Below are 15,795 nucleotides of genomic sequence, written 5' to 3' on the forward strand. Positions count from 1 at the left end.
TGGAAGGTGAAGTTGTTTGAACTGTCTCTTGTGATGCTACGCTCATGTCAGATCCTTCGCACTGTCAGAAGAGCTTCTTATAGTTTCCCCCCGCAAAGAGGGATTATTACCGACGTTCCAGGTGCACTTTGTTTGAAATTCAACCTCTAAATGAAGTGGTTTAGATCATCCGTGTAAACTTTCAGTTTGTTTCCGTGTGTTCCTGCCTCGTTAGATGTCGTTTGTCGCGGTGCCACTGTGCTCCAAGATCTCGGCAGCTGCTTTGGCCTAATGTCAAATATAGATGTCGCGATTATTGACGGATTCATTGATGAACAGAGCAGTCGTTTATAATACATTTCAATTAACCGTTCGTCAAATATAAATGGAAACAAAGAAATAATATCTGTAAATACATAATGAATTTGTAAGTCTGTAAATGTAGATTTTTTTTTGTCATTTAAAAAAATTTAATGAGTGAATATTTTACTAAAAATGTAAATGCTAAATACCTGCATTTTCCCTCCAGGATTAATCATCAATCCCAAAACAATAATCAATAGATTCACAGAAGAAAATGACATACTTCCAACATGTAGCACCTTTTAATACATCATAAAGGTGAATAACATAAACCTGTGTTTGATTGCACGCCCCTGATATGAGAAAGGTTTAAGTGCTTCGTACGTAACGTATGACTTCATCCAGCGGCTCAAGTGCTCAACCCATCACATCCTCCCCGTAATGGATAGTTAATGGCAGGTCTTGAAGCTTAGTCTCGTTGTAGGTTCCTTGTCAGCCGAACACTTCAAGTGTGAACATGTGAAAATATAAAATGAGTGGGTTTTGTCTGGCTAAAGGCCAGGAGGAGGATGATATCACTGGCCTTTTTATGTGCTGAGAGGCCGTGGGCGTCTAGGTGAACTGCAGCTGGCGATGGTGATGAGGACGACGGCTATGATGATGATGATGATGATAGGTGGAGAGGATATGAGAGAGATGGATTCTATTCCTCCCAGATTTCCTCCCTTCAGTATTTCTTTGGATTGTCTCTCTGGTGGAATCCTCACCTGGCTGATGGCGCTCAACTCCAGGGACCTTTCATCACAATCGCAATCCCATCAGCCGTCTGTCGCGGTGACCAATAGCAACATGGGCGCCAATACAGGAGCATGATAGCGATATGAGTGACGTGCTTTGTGCCTTGGCTCCAGTCTTTGTGCGGTTGTTGTTTGCTGTTACATAACTCAAGGTCATTTGTGAGAAGGCTCAACATGTGCATTTGTGTACGCTCGCTACTCTGTTCGCCACTGCTTGTTTTGAGGGATTTGAATATGAAACGAAAGCAGATGTTGTTCCAGAACGGAAAGGTCAATCTGGTTTTATGTTTTAGAGACAGGAAATGTTGAAAATGTGTATTCTTGAAATAATAATGTTCTATATTCGGCTGGTTGTAGAAGGACTCAACGACTTTTCAGTTTATTGCAGGGGTTGATACGACGCTGAAATTCAACCAAGTTGCAAGCAAAGTGTTAATAAGTGAGTTTTAGAACTTTGGACAGAGCCAGGCTAGCTGTTTCCCCCTGATTCCAGTCTTTATGCTAAGCTAATCGCCTCCTCGATTGAGTGGTGTTGTCCTTGTCATCTATCGCTCAGCAAGAAAGCGAATAGACATGATTCCCAAAATGTCGAACATGAAAACGTATTTGATGTTGTCTTTGAATAAAAGCCTCAAATAATGGCCAGTCCCAAATAGGGGCCGGGGGAGCATTGTTAGCAATATTAACATTAGTTTGATGGCATGTTTGTGTCCACCTGACATTCTGAAATAATTCTAATCACTCTTCTTTAGTTCTGGTTTGGTCTCCACCAAGTCCTCCTCACTATGAGTGACATTTCATGTTGTCACTTGGTTCTATTCTAATATAAGAATATCATTTTCTCTTTTGCACCATGGACAATATTAAACAAAATGTTGCCACTAGATGTCTTTTCCCAGTTAGCTTAAAGCTAACTCTTATCTTTGGCAGGTCAAAAGCTTGACAGGAGGCCAGGGGCCATAAACAAACATTAATAGGACTCAGGCCTTTCTGCCAGAAAGCCTTCCCAACATGTGGTTAACGTTGTGAAACGGTAGGTTTAGGCACCAAAACTACTTGGTTAGGTTTAGGAAAAGATGATGGTTTGTTTTAAAATAATAAGTCAACGTTGAATTCCCAGCGTGAATCAATTTATTGTCATTGTGAATTAGAAAATGGTGGACACCCTATCGGGGGCCAGGTTTTAGTATCACTGGTGTAAGACGTATAGTACTTTCAGGAAAACATAAATAACTGGGATTTTACTTTTTTTTTTTTTTGTTACATTATTTGTTAGGGAGCAGTTTGAAAAATGACCATTGATTTCAAATTGAATCACACTGCAGGACTGCATCTTATTGTTATTCATGCACCACACAGCTCAGACACAACCCACAGGTAAACAGACTTGTCCAACAGCACAGCGTGTCTCTCAGCTAACCTGATTAAGACTCTTCCCCCTAGTAATAATGCGAAAGAGAGGAATGGCTTTCTGATTGAGCAACAAAGGGCGATTTGTTGTGCTGCTGCTTGTCTGAGTGTAAGAAAGCAGCTTTGGCTCGTTGCTTGGTTGAATGTGTTGGCACACTCGTCTGGACAGCTTTGTGCGAGTGGAACAGCACATTAAGTCGACAAGCCAAGTTGGTATCTGAGGTAGAGCTGCTTACGATTGCCAACTAGGAGTTTCTACATGGTGAAACATTAGCAGTGGTGGAAGCATTCTAATCAGATGATTAACAGCAGCCTCCACAGTAAAAATCACCCGACAGCCACTTCATGAGAGGTCCTCCCCTGTGCTTCTCATGCATACACTTATGTTATATGAACTTGTGGTTAATTAAAACCTCCGTGCAAATTATCCCCAGATGATCTCTGATCTGAAACCGCACCGATTAAAGAAATCTTTCACTTCTCCAGGAAGGGTTGAGGGGTGAGGAGGCCCTCGGGTACCGCCACAATCTATTAATAATCTATAATCACAAAACCCATTGACCGTGATAACAAGACTAGAAGTCAGGAGCCACACCAGCAGCCAGGCCCATGAGGCTTTACTGGTCATTACAATGCAGAACACATAACCACTGTACGGAGACAACTTTACTTTCCTTAGATCCGTGACACTAGTTCTGCGCTGTGACACTTGGCTCAACTGTCATCATTATATGCTGAACTTTGTCAGGACTGCGATCTACACCCATTAGCTTCAGACGCACTTCATTATGCTCAGCTCGGCGTTGTCCTTTGTCAGCTCCGGCCATTGTTGGCCAGGGACAGCCATCGTTTGCCAAAACGTCAGTGTCAGACCAGCTATCATTTAGCATCAACTGTCATTTGCCAACCTCAGCCGTAACTTGTCAGCCTCGGTTATCACTAGATCTAGAAGGGCCCTTGGGACCTCTTTGGTTGGTTAGTAATTTACCCTTTACCCCCTCTGACAGGGATTGTTAATAAAATGATAAAGCCATTCCTTTGTTTTCCAACAAAGGGTGCAAGGTGCAAGTTTTTTTGCACTCTACAAAAGACTTCCATTCCATTCCATTTGGATTTAGTTGTGTCCTCTCCTTCGTAGGGACTGGAGTCAAAAAAGACTGGTTAAGTGAAAGCACGTCATTGCTACCGTGTTGCATTAAACGATACAGTCTCCAGTGACTCTGTACTTACTTCTGCTTGAAGTAACATTTATGTTATTGATATTCGGCAGTTCGTCTAGCGGTGTTACAGAGTACCGGGGTGCTCGGCTCTACAGAGGACGAGGTGCTTGCCGGCTGCTCTCCGTCGACCCCAAGGCTGGGCTAACATTGCTGACTCGGTGGAGTTGGCCAAATACTGGACGTGGTGGCGACCGGCTTTGACCTTTTTCCTCTTTGACATTTATCCCTAAATGTCACAAAGACTGTTTGGCTAGCTAGCTAAGGTTACTAGGTAACGCTAGCTTGTGATAGTTGGAAGCGTCGAGCGTCACGTTACGCACAATGAGGGTAAAGAACACTGATCTCAGAACTGCTCCTTTTCCTGTACTGCGTTCACGTTTTAACCAACAGACGTCGCTTGTGAGTTTTCCAACAATTATATCTATCTATCCCACTGTAAGTGTAGTTTATACACATCCATCCATCCATTTTCCATAACCGCTTATCCTTAGCAGGGTCGCGGGGGTGGGGGCTGGAGCCAGTCTCGGGGAGGGGTGCACCCTGGACAGGTGTTGATATACATAATACATTTAAAATAAAGAAATACCCAATGCTTAGGCCCAACGTGTGTCATGAACCATTGGAAGTAATTATCTTTAGCTTTAGCTTAGCTTTAGTGAGTAGTTTACACATACTCATCCTGGCAATACTCCAGCATGCACACTCATTTCGTATATATGTCTCTAGTCAAGAAAGACTATTTTTACTTTGAAGGTGACAGGTGTTACATGTTATTCTAGTCTTCGGTGGCGATGGGATTATGGGTTGTATGTTTGCTACTTAAAACGTAAAGTGCTTGAGTATCAAAAGCTAAGAAGTTGACAATGATGACGCCCTTTAGAAGTCTAAATTGCTCCCCACACTTGATGAAAAGTGTCATTATCGCATTTCTTCAGATGTAAGGGCTGCATCTGTTTCTCACGAGTCGCTGTCAGGTGATTTCCCTGCGCGACGTTGACGTTTCAGACCATTATTACAACGACTTCAAAGAATTCATTCATGGACCAAAACATAAACAAAAAAATGCATGACTCTGGGGCTCATACACACACACACACACACACACACACACACACACACACGTCGTCATTGACGATAAGAATGAAATAGGGAAGAAAAAAAATAATGTTGTCGAGTCCTGTTTATTTTTAGCTCAGGAGACAAAAAGAAAGAAATGTAATTAAATGCAAATCAGCGTGTGTGTGTGTGTGCGTTCGTCTGCGTTGAACAGAGAAACAGAAATGATGAAAAGCTTGGAGCTTGTTCAGGTGTAACAGATTGCGGTGCTTCCCATACACTCAGACTCTACCTTCAAAATGACTGCCACATAAATGAACTATCAACGCAGCGTTGTCACGTGAAAACACTGCATTTCCAAAGTGTCAAATATTCAGGCTCTGAGATTGTCAGTGCGATACTCAATTAACTGAAATAATGATTGTTAGATTCATTGACTGATTTTTATTGATTACAGTGGAGAGATGACAGGAAATTCAAGGAGAGATACATTAAAACTGGCGATATTGCAGTTCATAGCCGGCACCCTAACCCTGTCTGTATTTAATAAGTTAACTTCACACTAAATTTACTTCTTTTTTTTTTTCGCCCTTTTCCTGACAAATTGAAGAAAAAAAATAATAAATCCATTTTTTAAGTAAAATCTGTGACATTGCCTAGTCCCGGCTTATATAGATATATACATCACAGCTTGTATATATTGATGAGCTAAAACCACTTTTTCCTGCCTTCTCAGATTGTTTTGTTCAAATGGATTCGAATGATTGAGGCCTGAAGAGGGAAAAAAAAAAACAATCCACAAGAGAAAAAACCCCAATAAGGTCTTAACCAGCATTTGCATTTCATTGGGTTGAATTTACATTTTCTTTATATAGCTGATGTGATCCAGACTAATTCTCAAAGAGCAGCATAGCAGAATCAACTGGCTCAGCACATTCATTTTGCTGTGTTTCCACCTTTATTTTCATTAAGTTGTCAAGATACAGGCGGCGCTATCTGAAGCAGACATATAAAGCCTTAAGGTATGTAAAAAAAAAAAAAACAATAATCATATGCAATCTAAAGACCTTCGGGATGAAAAGTTATTAGAAGCTTGAGTTTTCGTGCAACGATGTTGGCCGTGGCGGCCATTTTGTGTGCTCCGTGTACACGGTCAAAGAAGAATCTGGAATCTTTTCGAGCAACTTTTTTTCTTTCTGTTTTTTTTCTTAACCCTAATTAAACGTCGGTGACCTGTGCAGGCAAAGACAGAGGGCCAGGAGGAGGGAGCACAGAGGAGCAGTGGGTTCAGGGGTCAGAGGTGGGTGGAGAGCAGCAGCTGACGGGAGAGAGTGAGCGAGAGACCTGATTGAGAAGGTAAAGGAGAAAGTGAGAGGGAAAAGGTCAGGGAGGGGGCAGCGAGAAGAAAGACAGAAGACACATTCGAAGAGAAAACCAAGAGCCAGGGTGAGGAAGGATAGGGTGGAAGGGAGGGAAGGAAGGAAAGGGTTGGGGGGGGGGCTGTCAGCGCCGGTGGCCTTTCTGAAAGGTTAGTGGCCTGGCCAGAGGGAGGGACGGTGAATGGCAGCCGCTCTGCGGGGAGGAGAGGGGAAGCTGTGGTCAGGCCGTGGATGCGGGGCTACAGGGCACGCACGCACACACACACACACACACACACACACACACACACACACACACACACACACACGGCGTGGCTTTTTCACATGGCATTTAAAGCGAAGCACGTTTGTCCACACTGAGGACTAATGGCATTAAACATTAGCTGGCATTTCCAACGGACGGAATTAGCTGATTATTGTGCTATTGTTCAAAGATGGTGTGTGTGTGTGTGTGTGTGGACGTGCAGGTGTGTGCGTTTGTCTTCCGCCACAATACCTGATGCCGCATCATGTGTATGCAGTGTGGACAAAGACTGGAAAGTGTTCCTCTCAATGTGACTGCGCTCAAAGGTTAGATAAGAAAATGAAAACTGCAGGACCAAAAGGTCCCTTTCTGCTCATTTTTATACCACATCTCCGTCTGTTGTCACCACATAATGGCTTTGACATTTGCACTTTGGTTACATTAATACGGGTTATCTGGCCGTTTTAGCATACTCTATTGTCGAAGCCAATGTAATTCACTCTGGCAGCTTAAAAGCCTCTAATACAGTACACGAGTAGGATTGGAAAGACCTTTACAGTGGAGTGAAAAAGGTAGACAGACAAATGGAGACAGAATAAACAACCCTATCCCCTACAAAATGCGTTTATATCCTACTAATTTGCTTTGCCTAATGTGTGATGGAGAAACCGTAATCACTGCCTGCGTTACATTCATTATATTGTATTTTATTTCCTATCCAGGAAAGTGTGGCACCTTTATGCTGCCTAGAAGTCGCAGGAAAGAAGGTCAGGGTCAGTGGTTGGCACATGACTTAGACACCAGAGTCCGGGTTTGGTTGTTTCAGGTAACCAAAACACCTGGTTAAGGTTAGGGACCACGGTTAACGGTTGAAAATCCAGTATCCAGGAATTATTCTATACCGAATGATTTACGTTCATTGCCTATATTCAATGGCAAAACAGGAAGCAGTGTGTCCTTGGTATAGCGCGTTGGGAAAGTGAAGGTGTGGAGGTGGTGGATCAGAATCTGCGCACCAGCACAGACCCGCAATGAACATTTGCCTTTTTATGGTTGTTTACCTTAACCACAGTTTATTTGCCAGAACTCTGGCGGTTACAGAACCGTGACCATTCAATAGTTGTTTTTTGCGGAATTGTCCAATATCTATCTGCTTGTCTCACGCCTCAAGTCGCCACATTGACTTAATCAATATTTCACCAAGGCCACGTTCTTTGAGTTGCCAAAACGTAACCGTAGAAACGTGGTTATGAATGAAGCTTTCATTTCCAGGAGCAAATATTGTCCATCAATATAAGCCGCTCTTCATTGCATCGGTAAAAACGTAATCGGGACAGCAGTGGGCTTCCAACAAGACATGTCTGCCATTAATAGTGCCATTAGTTGGATATAAACAAACGTCTTAGGAGACACAGTTGGATCTGAAGTCACATTAGCACAACGAGGGCTAGACCGATAAATCGGCTGTGTCATTATATTGGCTGGTGTTAGCTTATTGCAGATGTATCAGTGGGCTGATAACTAACAAGACATGTCAAAGATACGTTCGAGGTCATTTAGAAATAGTGAAATATCCCGCGCAGTCTGCTACATGGACAGACCTCGAGGCAACACGAAGTTCATTCTTTCTGTGACAGGGCAAGTGAACGTGGCAGCACTGTGGTTCAGACCTTCTTGTCTTTACAGGCCACATCTTTCTCGTCTTCATCCTCCTCCTCCTCCCATCCCATTATTTTTTGATGTCATCGTATCTGAATTGGAAGTGCTTGGAACAACACCAGGAAGCTGCTGTGAACTGGCACTCTGTCCTCTTTGTTTATTCCATTTATTTGCTGATTTCCTTGTCTTGGCCTCCATCATTGGCAGTTTGTTTCTCACCTCCTCTCTCTCTTTTACACTCTTGCCTCCCCATATCTCTTTATTTTCTCCTCTCTGTTATTGCCCTCACAACAACCAGATGGCCTGTGCCTCTAAAACATCCTAATTTCTAGCAACCAACAAAGGAGGAGGGCTCTGGTTTCTTGTTGTTGTTGTTGTTGGCTGGTGCAGGGACTGACCCCGAGACCTTTTTAGTATCAGTGGCATTGTACTGGAAATGAAAATACAGATGGATCTTGAATCCTTACACACACACACACACACACACATATAGTTTACTATTACAATTCTGCAGCTCACAATTTACATCCAATGCCAGCATTCAGTGCCAATGCAGGAAGTAATGCGCCATTTATGTAGCAAAGCAAAAAGTGAGGGTGTGGTGGGTGGAGGTTGGTGCGGTGGATTGTCATGAAGTCCAACTTCCATGCAAGAGGCTGTAGTTCTTGAAGAACAACAGCTAATGTTTGCTTTTCAGCTTAAAGCAACAGCTTAATGTTTGCCGGCACTTACTCATTCCCTATGATGTAACACCAGCACTAACTCTGCACTACGGTGTAACACCGACACTAACTCATTCCCTACGGTGTAACACCGACACTAACTCGTTCCCTACAGCGTAACACCGACACTAACTTGCTCCCTACGGTGTAACACTGACACTAACTCGTTCCCTACAGCGTAACACCGACACTAACTCGTTCCCAACAGCGTAACATCGACACTAACTTGTTCCCTACAGCGTAACACCGACACTAACTTGTTCCCTACAGCGTAACACCGACACTAACTTGTTCCCAACAGCGTAACATCGACACTAACTCGTTCCCAACAGTGTAACACCGACACTAACTTGTTCCCTACAGCGTAACACCGACACTAACTCGTTCTGTACAGTGTAACACCGACACTAACTCGTTCTGTACAGCGTAACATCGACACTAACTCGTCCCCTACAGCGTAACACCGACACTAACTTGTTCCCTACAGCGTAACACCGACACTAACTTGTTCCCAACAGCGTAACATCGACACTAACTCGTTCCCAACAGTGTAACACCGACACTAACTTGTTCCCTACAGCGTAACACCGACACTAACTCGTTCTGTACAGTGTAACACCGACACTAACTCGTTCTGTACAGCGTAACACCGACACTAACTTGTTCCCTACAGCGTAACACCGACACTAACTTGTTCCCAACAGCGTAACATCGACACTAACTCGTTCCCAACAGTGTAACACCGACACTAACTCGTTCTGTACAGCGTAACATCGACACTAACTCGTCCCCTACATTGCGACACCGGCACACTGGTAGCCTGCCAGCTGCTGTCAATCAAACACAGACACGCCCCTCCAGTCGCAGTCGGCTTAGATGAAAAGGAGCATTTCTGATATTTCTGATATATTGTTTTTTTCTTTCTTTTGAAATGATTAAAAAAAATAGTAACATTACATAAAACACATGTTGACATTGTTTTTAACTACAAAAAGGGATGACTAAATGATTTCAGCTGGACTGGTTAAAATGATAAAAGCGACCTCAAGCATGACGCCGCATTTGATTTGTGTGTCTTCTTCAAAATAGGGGCTGCAGTCGAGATAAAGCTCGGTTAAAAACCCAACTCTGTCATCTTTCAGCATTTCACGTCAGCGCTGCCTGTTCTGCTCTTCATGTTGAAACATCTGCCCTGTGATAATGAAAAGCAAATGTACTTGTGTCTGCCATGACTCATCTTACAGGAGTTACAGGCAGAGATGCGACTGTGGTTAAAATTGGAGAAGGCACAGTTCACGTCGAGTCCACTCGCTCACTGTGATTTGTCTCACTGCGTATCTGAAACTGAGTAATGATGCTTCTGGTTTGAAATGCTGCTTTAAGTTGGAGCTGAAAGCCTGTTGAAAGCCGCCCTGATGGTTTATTCACAAACGTGTCATTTTTTTATGACGCGGCAGCTCCTTCGCTCTGCCGACTTGTTATCAGAGGCACAGGTGTTTCCGTCTCTGACGCTTTTTTTTCTTCATTATTCTGAACCAAAAGTCTGTGTATTTGACAGGAGTGTGTAACAATCAGTGTGCTCTTTTAGATTCTTCTTTTTTTTTCTTTCACAAATACATACACATATTTCTGTGTATGTGTGTGTGTGTGTGTGTGTGTGTGTGTTAAACTCACTGTGTCCTTGCCCATGCCGGCTGGCCTTTGCAGCCCTCTGGCCTGGCTCGCCTCCAGTTTGCCGGGGACTGGAGCAGCAGAGCAATTCCAGCTCCATGGTGCTGCACGGCTGGTTAGATTAGACACAGGGAGGAGGCCCCCCTGCTCCTCCCTCCCTGACTCCCTCCAGCCCCTGCGCATCTGGTTCCCCCAGATGTGGGTGTGAAAACAGTGCACACGCTCTGCCTCCATCTGCTGCCAACACATGCTGACCCCCCCGAGAGCCGACTGAGTTTATTTAAGGATTCTAACTCAGGTGTCAGAGCTGAGAGTAAAAAAAAAAAAAAATCTCTGCTCAGCTTGTTGTTTGGCTGATATGCAGATTTTTAGTGTGTGTCATGGTGAGAAGCATCAAACTGTGATGGGTGAGTTTTATTAAGATTGGGGCATTTCAAGGTGGAAGACATCAACTCTTGCTTCTCTTAAAAAGCATTTTTTCTTCTGCATGTTGGCCTAAAGCCATAATACTAATGGCCCCAATGACCTCAATGAAGTTACAAAAATCATTTTTTCATTCAATGTAGTCTCGTACCTCTAGCAGCTTCTCTCTTGAGTAAAAACGGATATACCGTCTATCTCTTTTGTTTTGGGGTGGAGGCAGACATTTTAGACAAATAACGACTGTGTGCAATGGCGACAGCAGATACCACAAAGGGCCAGTACCAAATGATTGGGGTGGGGAGGGGGGCTCGATCCTTCCCAGCCTCATTTGTATTTACGTTGGACCCTCCTTATAAACAGACTATACGAGAAAAATACAAGAAAAGGGCTCTCATTCTGAATAGAGTAGCTAAATAAATGGGTTTACATCCACATACACACACATAGATATATATATTGTATATATGTATATATACGAGAGAAAAGACAAGAAAAGAGCGAAAACTGAAAGACTGAAAAATGAATGAAGGCGAGAGAGAACATGATGAGGGGAGGAAGACAAAAGACAGAAGGAGAAGAGGAAAAAGGGATACAGGAAGTGCCACTGAGGCAGAGAGCGAGAGACAGACAGAGAGAGAGAGAGAGACAGAGAGAGAGAGAGAGAGAGAGTCAACTGTTGTTCTCCTGAAGTCTCTCACACTGTCCAGTCCGCTGTGGACTGGCCTGGGTACAGTGTTTTGGAAGAAGAGATTGTTCATTCGCCGTTATTTTGGAGGGGACTGCGGGTGCTTGTCGTCATCTGCAGCCGCTTTTCACGCAGGACACTATGCTGAAGTTCAGCGTCACCCACGGCTCCAGGTTTGTGACGGTCTGTATCTGGAGTGTGATCCTGAGGTGCAGCAATGCTGTCGCTCCGGGGGAGCTGATTTACCACTTTGTTTGTTTTTACCGGTTTATGATGCAGAGGTGGCTCTTTTTCAGCTGATAGCAAAGTCAGCTCTCCGTCCATTTCGCATGTTTAATTGTTGTGCTGTTTTTGCAGTGACTGAACTCTCTCTCTCTCTCTCTCTCTCTCTCTCTCTCTCTGACTGTCTCTTCACCCTATCTCTCCCTGCAGTCACAATGAGCGGAAGGTGACCTGTAAGCACCCGGTGTCAGGCACCCCCTCCCAAGACAACTGCATCTTTGTCGTAAATGAACAGTAAGTCTCTCTGCACTCCGACACGCCCACACAGCACTGTATTGCATTTTGGCTCCTGCGCCGATTTGAAAGTCGGTGGAAACACTTCTCCACGGATCCGTCCATGCAGCCGTGACAGCGTGCGAATGTTAATCTGGAGGGACTTGGACAGACCCCAAAATCCCACTCAGGTCCAGACTTGACAGTGGATCTTGGTTGTGGGTTGGTTCATACATACAAGTGAAGTTTTGATTGGACCAGACAGGACCCACAGGAGGATGAGATACATTGAGCGTCCAGAGTTCTCAAAGTTCCCCTTTGTTTAATGCATAGACACTTCCAGGTGTCCTTGTGCATTGCACACACACCACTAACTCACTCTTTACAGTGGTGGCAGGTTCTCAAATGCCAATGGAGGACACGTGTCCAGAAATCCGTTTAGAAATCCCAGAAAAAAAGGTGCCCCCTTATAACTTCAGACCTTGCCTTGTAAAAATCAAACTGTTCCTTCAGTAACAAAGTAACCCAGGTGATTGTTGTCCGCTCAGTGCGAACAGGAACTGCTACTTGCCAGAACGTAAACAAATGGGCTACAGGATGAAACCGTTGAAATTGAACCATTGGATAAAACATTGAGTTCTTTTCGCACAGGAGCAGCTGATGTGGCTTTAACAGGGCGACGACATGGATCATCTGTAGGCCTTACTGGAGCTCTGACTGTTCCGTGACTGTCCTCTCTCAGAATGTAATAATCAAGGGACAGCGTGTCGAGTGTCCGTGCAGCTGCGAGGACGTCAACAGAGCACCAGTGTGCGGCTGACAGAAGCCCACACTGAGAGCACAAAAACACAGGTTTTCGCGACACAAAATAATCACGATAGAGTCAGTTTTTATGATCCGGCTTCCGAGCCCCAGCCTCTCTGTTGGGGGGCGTTGTTGTCTGTGCTTCCCGGAGACGGTGGGCGCTTGAATAGAAAGAGGACTGCGGTTGTTATACCCGCAATAAGCGCAGGATCAGTTCGCCTTATCCACACTGCGGCTGTGCACAGGCCAACAGCTCTGGGTCTGTGTCTCTGACTCTAAAAGACCCAATAAAGAGAGTGATTTTAATAGATTTTTTTATTGAATATTTTAGAATTATAGCTTTTAGAATTTGGAGGCACTTTTTGTAAATCAAAAAATCAAAATATCTGTTAAAAATGCCACAATAAATAGGCACAATTTGGTTTAAGACCCCTTCCCATGCCTCTCTACCAGTTTGGGAATATGATTGGCCTGAAACCACCTGACCATATACCCAGCCCATCTATGTGCATAAGTGCCCTACTGGCTGATACGCATGTGGACGTATATGATCGGTTGCCTTTCACAACTCCTTGTTTAAATGTCCTTTGTAATGTGTCCTATGATGACCTTGATGAAGGCCACAAGCTGGAACGCGAATAAAGTCTACGAGTAAAGTTTTGCCCGTCTCAATGCACCAAATGAGGTGAAGTTGGGCCAGAAATCCCTCCTCTGATTCTTGCTTTTGTTGGCGTCGCGTTCGAGTTTCTGTGACACGACAAGATTCTGGTGTTAGCGAGGGATTAGTACATACAGGGACCAACCTAGCCTGAACCAATGTGGATTTTGTTTTACCTCAACCCAATACCAAACCACAGGACCTTTAAAGCCTGAATAAAACCCGAACCCAACTAGGAATGGCTCAATACCGCTTTTTCATGTCCGATACCGATACCGCAACCTTGAGTGTCTACCGATACCGTCTTTTTCCGTCTAATATACCCTCTATCTCTGATGTTCAAAGTAAGTCATAACACTTACACCTAAACACCTAAATTCTGCAGTTTAACACATTGCATTGTTTCACATGTTCTGAAGGAATATGAATGAACGATAGCGTAACACAAGACCATGGGTAACTCATGTAAACAGCGAAACGACAGTAGAAATCCAGTAGAGTCCAAGCGACAGTATCAAGGACAGTATCCATCAGATCCACTCCTGATTGTGAAAGCTGTGATTAGACTTGACTTTATCTGCTGTAACGTGGTTCTTATTTTTGTAACTGCTGAGATCTGGGAACAAGGTGATATCACTAGAAGGTGAAAAAAAGTGAATACGTTTTCACTGACCACTGTTGATTGATATGCCATGCATGTAAGGTGCAGCTGGTCCTGAGGCCCAGTCCGGTGGTCTACCTGCTACCGTTTTGCACAAGAGATGGTAAATGGACTTCCCTTACATTCCCATACTTTTCAACCCTAAAGGTTCCCAAAGCGCTTTACAGATCAGGTCTCATTCACCCACTCACACACCGAGGGCGACCGAGCCGCCATGCAAGGTGCTGGCCTCCATCGGGAGTAACGTAGGGTTCAGTGTCATGCTCAAGGACACTTTGACACGTGGACGTGTCATTCTGAAATGAACCGGAACTATCCTTAAATGTCCGCCGGCCGTCTTGTCCCTGGAAGAGAAATGGCTCCTTGTGTCCCTTCTGGCTCCTGCTCTGGATTCAGCTGCAGACATGCTGGACTGTTTGACACCGTTGTCAAGTTAGTGCCTGTGTAGGATTTAGCAGCGCTGCAGTCCACTGTCACACTGCAAATCCCTCTCGCTTGTCTTGCTTTTGAGTGTTTGAGGCTGGTTGTGTGTGTGTGTGTGTGTGTGTGTGTGTCTCACTGAGGGTCGGCCAGCCTTGCCTGTGAATGCCACCACTGATTAGACTGTTTCTTTGCATCTCTTTGTCTGGCCGTCCATCTTAATCCGTCTTCTGTTTTTTGTTTTTTTGTTTTTTTCTCTCGATCATCTTTTTGCTGTCTGTCTCTTAAATGTCTCTGTCTGTCTCTCTCCTTGCCTCCTCCTTGTCCGTATCTCTGCAGCTCTGTATGGTGCTACAGCCTCACCAAATTTCTTTGAGTGTCCCCCCCCCCCCTCGCTCTCTGCTGTCGGAATGACTGACTGCTGGATGCTCCCTACCCATCAACTCTGAAATGGGATCCATTCTGTGGGCGACACACACACACACACAATTCTTACAAAGAAGCTACTTTCGAGTCCCAGGAGACAAACTGGAAAACAACAAAAAAGTCAGGATGATGGGTCTGAAATGAAATTTAGGACCGAAGCTTCTGAGAAAGACAAACAAACTGCACCAATTACACGCTCCACCTCCAAAGGAGTCGTCAGGATGGTATTTCAATCCGTTCTCGTCTCTGAACTGTGCAGTACCGCCACCCCTCCCCACCACACACACACACACACACACATACACACACTCACACACACACTGCTTTACTGCTAACAAGTTCAGAGGGGCTGCACCCTCTGTGGCAGCACCTCTCTTTCTCTTTCTCACACACTTGCTCTCCATCGCTTTCACACCCCCCCCCCATTCATCTCCCATCCCAATTATCTCTTCTGTCACGCTGCTCCTGTTAAGGAGTGCTGTGTGTGTGTGTGTGTGTGTGTGTGTGTAAGTTATGTAAATGAGGTGTGCACGGTTTGTATTTTTAAACTTGTTGAGCAGAGAGGAGGTGAGGAAGTCACAGGGAACCAAAGATGTTAAGCTGCGGTGATGCTGCTAATGAGAGTTTCACCTTGTTCCGCCCTGACTAGCATGAAGACGACGGGTGAAAGCGAAATATAGCTTTCTCTTCAGAGGTTCGGTCTAAGTCACCTGCGGGCACGATGGATCTCATTTGACGCGCAAACACGCGATGCTCGGCGTTCGTGGCACAGTTCATTACAGC

General features: G+C 44.6%; 1 protein-coding gene across 1 annotated transcript in view; it reads left to right on the top strand.

The window, feature by feature from the left end:
• Positions 1-15,795, top strand: part of LOC139305193 (pleckstrin homology domain-containing family A member 5-like) — a 176,108-nt gene that overhangs the window by 97,745 nt on the left and 62,568 nt on the right. Inside the window, exon 4 of the mRNA XM_070929141.1 lies at positions 11,981-12,064. Coding sequence (XP_070785242.1) covers positions 11,981-12,064 — 84 coding nt within the window. The remainder of the gene's footprint in view (positions 1-11,980; positions 12,065-15,795) is intronic.

Source organism: Enoplosus armatus, chromosome 22, assembly GCF_043641665.1.
Source record: "Enoplosus armatus isolate fEnoArm2 chromosome 22, fEnoArm2.hap1, whole genome shotgun sequence".
Lineage (NCBI taxonomy): Eukaryota > Metazoa > Chordata > Actinopteri > Centrarchiformes > Enoplosidae > Enoplosus > Enoplosus armatus.